This window comes from Barbus barbus (assembly GCF_936440315.1).
Source record: "Barbus barbus genome assembly, chromosome: 33".
Lineage (NCBI taxonomy): Eukaryota > Metazoa > Chordata > Actinopteri > Cypriniformes > Cyprinidae > Barbus > Barbus barbus.
Window position 1 is genome coordinate 6098214 of NC_136761.1, and position 8542 is coordinate 6106755.

The 8542-nt window shown below is 43.1% G+C and overlaps 1 protein-coding gene across 1 annotated transcript; it reads left to right on the forward strand.

Annotated features, from left to right (window-relative positions):
- Positions 1-5520: 5520 nt before the first annotated feature.
- On the forward strand, positions 5521-8088 carry LOC306853366 (SLIT and NTRK-like protein 2; the record flags this gene model as incomplete). The annotated part of the gene is made up of 1 exon (XM_079390707.1): positions 5521-8088. The coding sequence occupies exon 1, from the start codon at positions 5524-5526 to the stop codon at positions 8086-8088; it is 2565 nt and encodes an 854-aa protein (XP_079246833.1). The 5' UTR covers positions 5521-5523.
- Between the last annotated feature and the right edge of the window lie 454 nt (positions 8089-8542).

Below are 8542 nucleotides of genomic sequence, written 5' to 3' on the forward strand. Positions count from 1 at the left end.
GTGACATTGAGGGTCCGGAGGGCTCAGGAGACTGAGGCGGAGGTGGGGATCCGGAATGCCGCTGCAGAGCCGGAGTGATGGAGGACGAAGGTGGAGCTGAAGGGAAGGAGGAGCCTGACAGAACCGGAGGGGCGGAGTGACGAGGCGTAGCCAGAGGAGTGGAGTCCCAAGGCGGCGGATGGTCGAGGACTGACCAAGGCGGAGCCGGAGGGACGAGGGAACCCTGTGGAGCTGGTGGGAGGACGGGCCACGGTGGAGACGAGGGAGCTATGAGCCAAGGTGGAGCCGATGGTTCGGAGGATCGAGATGGAGTCCAGGGCTCGGAGGCTGGAGGTGGAGACAGGGGATCCTCACACCTTGGCAGAGCATGGAGGCTGGAAGTCCCAAGGCCATGGATCACAGCGCCCAGCTGGCGCAGACTGAGGGTGAGCTGAGGGGCTGACAGGCACCAGCGGGACTTGGGCTGAGGAACTGACTAGTTTAAGAGGAGGCGGGAGAGGGAGGCTGGGAGGGAACACAGGAAGACTTCAGCTGGACGGAACTAGCGGAGACGCAGGAGATTCAGGGCTGGACGGAACCAGCGGAGACACAGGAGATTCAGGGCTGGGTAATACCTCCCCAAACCAGTCTATAAGATCCCTTTCGAAGAGGTCCTGAAGTTCCTCAGTATATTTTCCAGTGGCCAGTTGCAGCTCACCCTCAGCAGCGGGAGTGTGGACGGGGCTTCCTTCCAAGCCCTCGATCTCCACTAAAACTCCCTCGGGGACGGACGATGTAGCCGGCTCACGCAGTTGGTCAGACCACTCCTGAGGCTCAGGCTCCGGGGTGACGATTAACTCGGTCGTGGGTCTCGGATCTGGCTCATGTGTTACGGCAGGCTCTGGCTCTCCGTCTGGAGTGGGCTCCAGCGAAATCTCCGTGCAGCTGGATGACGGCTGGCTGGTCACTGGTTTGGGAGTGGGGCTGGAGATGTCCTCATCAGCGGGACAGATGGAAAAGTACAGTTCATTATTCTCCACACATGCGGCAAAGTTGTTCCGAGGACCGCTCCCGGGGAGGCGTGCCTTAGACCACTCGCTGAGGCTAGAGATGTAGAACACACAAAGCGAGCAGTCTGGATAGTGCCAATTCCAAAAAATCCCTGGTGTGAGTCTCTAGGGAGCGGTCTCTCTGCTCCAGGCATAGCAGGGCAACATTGGGATTATCCATGATGACAGGGCGTGGGAAAAAAAAAATAGGAAACAAAATGCTGCAAAAAAACTGTATTGGTCCGTTCTTCTGTCACAGGCTGATAAGGCACAACTTCAGGAAGACGAAGAAGATCAAACAAAAGGTATTTTAATAAGTAAATCCAACAGGCAGGCAATAATATCAACTTACACCTATACATATCTATGGAAGTATTGAAATATCAGTACTGATGTTGTGTCAAAATAAAAGTTGCTTTTCAGGACATCATAAGAAACCATTGCCATCTCTTCTGATCAGCTTGGGTGTTCAGTGCTTTTGGGAAATGCAGGACAGAACAATGCTCATCAGAGACCATAAAAACATAGAAGTTATTTTCTCTCTCTGAGAGTTTAGCATGGTAGTGTGCATGACAATGTTAATGTGTTAGGTCTTGGCAGATCTGCCACACTGCTGAAGATGGTGAACAAATTATTTTATCCAAAGTGACTTAAATTTAATTCAAGGAACATTCTGTGGGAATCAAACCCATGACTTTGATGTTGCTACAAGAAGTAATACGGTATAATATTAGACTCTGAGCAGAGTGCATTTCATCACACACATCTTAGTTATAACACATATGAAAGTATACCCCCATATGAAATAAAAATAGCTAAATAAATAAAAAAAATACACTTACTACATATAACATTTGTTGAAAGCATACTCAAAACTATTCTAAAATGTTAAATATTAAGCTTAATTAGGGATTAATAAATGTAAATGTTTTATTATTTTTATTTTATTTATTTATTTTTTGTAAATGTTCCTGTCCTGTTGTGCTGTTATCGCAGTACCAAGGAGGCAGTATGATATATATATATATTTTTTTTTTTATATAACAGCTCCATATTCAACAAGTTAGAATTGGAAAGCTTACATTTTTAAGGTTAGTTATGCTTGTAATAGTTGTCACGAATCTGGTCCATGCTCTTCCGGACAATCACCACCAGATCTCACTCACCACATTGACTCTCACACCACACTTCTCTGGACTGCAATACCCACAATCCATTGCACTGACGACACGCAGCTGATTACACTGATCACACAGCTGAATTCACTGATCACCCCATCACACACACTATTTAACCTGGGACTTGCTCTAGCTCAGGGCCGAGTATTGTTAGCGTTTATCACTTTTCTAGCGATAGCAACTTTACAGAGCCATAGTCATTGTCTTAGCCTTAGTCTTGCCTTGTTTTCCTGCCGTGTTTGACCCTGCTCTTGTTTCTTGGATTTACCCTTTGCCTCTGCCGTTTGGACTCTGTTCGCTCCCTGTTTGGATTATTGCTCTCGTCTCTGGATTATCTCTCTGCCTTGCCCCTTTGGATACTGTTCGCTGATCGTTGACCCACGCTTGTTCCACGGATTGCTCTGTCTTGCCCTTGCCATACCTGTTTGCCACTGTCTGACCCTGCCTGTTTCTGACCATGTTTAATAATAAAGCTTTGCATATGGATCCGCACGTCTCACGTCTCATCAGCCCCGTAACAATAGTAATGTCAAACAAAGCCACAACACATGGTGGTAGTGGTGTTTCATTCCTGAAAGAATTTATATATAAATGATATGCATATTCAGTTCCTTTAACTTGTATGTATATACATAACACACTAATGCAATATGCATTTACTTGTCGTGCACATTGTTTCACATCTTTTTCATCACATATTAGTGTGAAGTGATAATTATATATGACTCCAAATAAAAGCTCACTGTCACAATAATACAATATCACAAAGTGGGCAGATTGTTATAGAATAATTACAAATCCATATTGCTAAAGCACTTAACTGAAAGAACATGTCTATTTTCAGAGTGTTTCATCATATGCTCATATGCATATAAACGTCAAACAATGCCATGCAGTCAGAAGATATGAAAACAGATTTAGATGACGTAAAACAAATGAGTCATTCTGCATCTGATGTTTACAATGAATGCATCAGATACACAGATCGAGTTTTGGCTTTCATGTGCAGATGGTGCTGTGTCTGTCTTTGAGGTTACTGGAAATCACTTTCAACATTCTCCTAGCAGATGTTAGAGAGTTTATCCATCTGACGTGGCCTTCATTAGATACCTCATCAATGATGACCTTATTAATATTAATAATATTAAGGTTTTAACAAATGATTGAGAACAGATGTGAATAGTTTTGCTCCTTTACCTTCTCAGATATCTGACTGATGATGATACAAATAACTGTGATGCAAAGATAGATGAATAAGTTATTATTTAAAGTACTGCTCTTGTGTCTTCCTGACAGACGATTGATTTAATCATATTCATTTAGATCAGGAGTTGTGTAACACATTTGTTTCAGTATATGTGAACAAATGTGAACTAAAATATAAATAAATAAATAATTAATAGTTATTATTATTATTTTGTTTCCCACATTTTGATGAATTATTTCCATGTTTACCCACTACAAATTAAAGAAATATACTTATGCTTAAAAGATGATATTAACTACCCTACTACATTAATAGCAAACAAGAATATCAGTGTAACATTATAATTCAAACTACAATAAAATGGTAGCAAGTATATGTTGTTGTTGTTTTTCTAATTTCGGAAAAACGGATGGTGCTGTAACACTCTCCTTTGGCCTTAGTGCCTTTGGCATATTGTCCTCTTTTTTCTTGGCTATCTATCATGATTGTTATTGCCAGTGTGCAGCAAATAAATCAATAATTTATGATAGATTACCTGATGCCTTGAAGGTGTTTTGTAATTGCAATTTAAGATGGTTCTTAATATTACAATATGACTCATATATTAAGCCTCAGATTTCACTTTGGCAAGCAGTAGTCAGTAAATAAACAAGAGGAATGGATAAGCAAAATGAATACCAATTCAATCTGAAGATATATATTTTTCTTTAAACGGAGATTATGCTATCATTAATTCTGCAAATGTTTGTGGCGGTGTATGTGCGTCAGTACACGCTCACAACAGTGCTGCTGCATTTCTTGTCTGTTTCTGACATTAAGACATGTTTTGCATCATTTCAAAAATGCATTGACACCTAAACATATATTTTTATATATATTTTGGAGCTACTTGCGCCTCCTAGTGGCGTATTATGATCAGAGCATCTGCTTTTGTCAATGCCAGAGTTACTTTAATTACAGAAACTACACATAGATAATTTTTTATTGTTTCTTTACTCTCATTTTAATCTTATTGCGATACAAATTAATGTTAAATCAATTATGAACTATAAAAAAAGCAAACATAAACAGGCAACTGCTGTTTTTATTTGATTTATTCTTCTTTCTCTTCTTATAATAATAATAATAATACAAATAAGGGACTAAATAGAAGATATAAAGGTCACACTACCATTAGTAAATTAAACAAAAAGGCATACATAAATATGCTATCTTTAAAAAACTAGCATCAAACAAATTGAAAAGACGCGTTAGAACATGCGCAGCAATAGTTCATAAATATTTTAAATAAATGCAATAATTAATTAAAATAAAGAAAACGTAAAATGCAATACAATGTCACAGAAAAATAAAACAAAAAGGTAATCAATTTCATCTTGAACATCATCAAAAACTGAAAATGCAATACTTAATTAAAATGATATCGCAGGAAAGGGGACCGATTCTGATTCTGATCCTGATTCTAAATGGAAGCATGCAAATGATAATAACCTGTCATTAAAATAACGTTATTGAGTAGGAAAGGAAACCATCTACTCACTCAAGAGCGGTGACGTCGGAATTCCACGCAGAGCTCACACACTCTTTCATCCAGAACACACACACACACACACACACACAGGCGCGCGCGCTCCTGGTGGGAGTGAGTGAGCAAGCGCGGAGTCCATCTCTCTCACTCTGAAGCTCGCTCGCGTAGCGCTCAGTTATCCCGCGCATCACGCACCGTCAAGTTGACTGTCGCCATGCAGGATCGCAGGCGTGAAGTTGTTTTCGTGTGAATATCTCTCGCGCTGCAGGTGAAAGGGGACAGTGTAAGCTCCGAGACTCAGAACTGTTGTGCCTCGGATGCGCTTTAAACTGCTGCATGAATGCTTGCTCATTAGTCCGGGATTTCACTATCACTGCGAGGGACGATGATGCGTTCGGTCCAGCAGCAGTCACAGTGTGCTCGGTGATGGATGTCTTCTCTATTCCGCCTTTTGGGATTTAAGGAGGGTCAATGGAGAGCTGTGCGCTTCTGTGCGCCTTTTGAAATCTTCTTTGGGGCTGTGCATGCCTGTTTTGAGATTTGCACATTAATGCTGTGGCTTTAGGCATTATTGCTGTAAAAATGCTGAACAACATTCTCTTGCTGAGCGTTTTAACAGTCACCAGTTTCCCTTCAAAGACAGACAGCCGCAAAACTTCCAAAGACATTTGCAAGAACCGGTGCTCCTGCGAGGAAAAGGAGAACGCATTGAATATCAATTGTGAAAACAAGGGTTTTACCACGGTTAGTCATTTCCAGCCTCCGCAAAACAAAATCAGCCAACTGTTTCTGAATGGAAACTTTCTTACCAAGATAAGCCCGAACGAATTCCTCAATTATGGTAATGTAACGTCTCTTCATTTGGGTAATAATGGCTTGCAGGAGATCAAAACGGGGGCATTCAATGGGTTAAAAAACTTGAAGCGTCTGCATCTCAATAATAATAACTTGGAGATCATAAGAGAGGACACTTTTTCTGGTTTGGAGAGTTTGGAGTATTTGCAAGCTGATTATAACTATATTAGTGCCATAGAGACTGGGTCTTTCAACAAACTGAATAAACTCAAAGTCCTGATACTCAACGACAACCTTTTGCTCTCTCTACCTAACAACATATTCCGCTTTGTCATGTTGACGCATTTGGATTTAAGGGGAAACCGACTGAAGATGCTGCCGTTTGCTGGCGTTCTAGAGCATATAGGAGGAATAATGGAGATTCAGCTGGAAGAGAACCCGTGGAATTGCACTTGTGATCTGATACCCCTGAAAGCCTGGCTGGATACAATTTCAGTCTTTGTGGGGGATATTGTTTGTGAGACGCCATTCAGACTGCACGGTAAAGACGTCACGCAGCTGATCAAGCAAGACCTTTGCCCCAGGCGCAATCCTGGAGACGCAAGTCATCGTGCCATGCAGCCGCCGTCTGATTCACAGTACCAGGGTCCGTCTCCAACCCTGCGGCCTCGAGTCACCCCGACGAGAGCCCCCAAGGCCTCCCGCCCCCCCAAAATGAGATACCGCCCCACTCCACGTGTCACGTCCAGCAGAGATAAACACGTATTTGGGCCTATCATGGTGTACCAGACACGCTCGCCGGTTCCGATTACCTGCCCGGGCATTTGCGTGTGCACGTCGCAAAATCCCGAAAGTGGATTAAACATTAATTGTCAGGAGAGGAAGCTTCAGAACATTTCTGAACTTCAACCCAAACCGTCCTATCCAAAGAAGCTGCATTTAACCGGCAACTATTTGCAGACCATATACAGAACGGATCTGACAGAGTACAGCTCCCTTGAGCTCCTGCACTTAGGGAATAACAGAATAGCAATCATTCAGGACGGAGCCTTTGAAAATCTCACAAGTTTAAGGAGGCTCTATCTGAATGGCAACTACATCGAAAGCCTGTCGCAGTCTCTATTCTCTGGGCTGCAGAGCTTGCAATATCTCTACCTGGAATACAACATCATTAAAGAGATTTTACCCCACACCTTCAACTCGCTGAACAATCTGCAGCTATTGTTTCTTAATAATAACCTGCTGAGATCCCTTCCCGACAATGTGTTTGGAGGTACAATGCTGACAAGGCTTAATCTCAGAAACAATCATTTTTCCCATCTCCCAGTGCGCGGTGTGCTGGACCAGCTCTCTGCCTTCATTCAGATTGACCTCCAAGAGAATCCGTGGGACTGCACCTGCGACATTGTGGAGCTTAAGAACTGGATGGAGCTGTCCAGCACCAGCGTGGTGGTGAATGAGATTACGTGTGACTCACCATCCAAGCATGCAGGTCGGCTCTTGCGCTCCCTCCGAAACGATGCCATCTGCCCTGAGACTGATGAGGTTCCTGTGACTAAACCCCCCACTGTCGTGAGTTCGAGCACCGAGGTGACCCCTTCTTCTGCTGTAACCCCTACAGACAGAATGTCCGAAATGCCTCCAGAGGTGCCCTTGTCCGTTCTCATCCTAGGCCTGCTCGTTGTGTTCATTCTGTCCGTGTGCTTCGGGGCAGGATTGTTCGTGTTCGTCCTCAAACGTCGCAAGGGAGTGGAGAACGTTCCCTCGGGCACCAATAACCATTTGGACTTGAACTCCTTTCAAGTACAGTACGGCTCGTACAACGCGGACGCCAACGCGGACAAAAGCGACAACCACGTGTATAACTACATCCCTCCACCCGTGGGTCAGATGTGTCAGAATCCCATCTACATGCAGAAGGAGAACGAGCAGGTGGCCTACTATCGGAACCTGAAGGAACTGAGCTTCAGCGCTCTTGACCCCAAGAAGGAGGAGCTTGATCGAAGCCCAGCTTTCACCATAAGCACAGTGGAGTTCATTGACAAGCAGCCGGGCGCCAACCGCGAGCCGGAACTGCTTTACCAGAACATCGTGGAGAGAGCGAAAGATCTGCCCCAGTCTGGGCCACTAAGCTATAACTTTTGCACTTTACCCAAAAAATCCTTCATCCCCCCCTACGAAACCACCCGGCGACTCAACCAGGATCGATTAAACAAAACCGTTCTCTACGGGACCCCCAGAAAATATGCTGCACAGTCCAAAAACGAGCATCCTTTGCTATCCAGCAAGCTTAAAACTGAGCCGGACTACCTCGAAGTTCTGGAGAAACAAACTACGATGAGTCAGTTGTAAGATTTAGTCCCTGTAAACTTGTATCATCTGTGTATTCAACCACAAGAGACAATAATAACACCACCACAGACCTAAGCCTTCCATCTTCTTTTAGAGGCTGTATACATACCCGCAATTTAAAGATGATATATTATTTTCTCTAAGGTTTAAATTATTTATTTTACTTGAACATAAAGACTGTAGCAGTTGTCGCAAGAATATGTATAGCTTACAGCTCCATGCTTTTTTGTAATATGAAATATATTTTCTCTCAGACGACAGGGTTGTTGAAATGACATTCCTGTAGAACATGTTGGATGGTGAGTGCAACACAAATTCCTTGTTCCAGAAGTGCCTTTGCACTTGAAGAATTTTATCTCTGCTTTCTGCTAATCAAATTTTTATAAGTGCTGTATTTTAAGACTCTTTATGTAAAATAGAATTATTTGTCCATTGCATTAAACGGAAAAAGTAA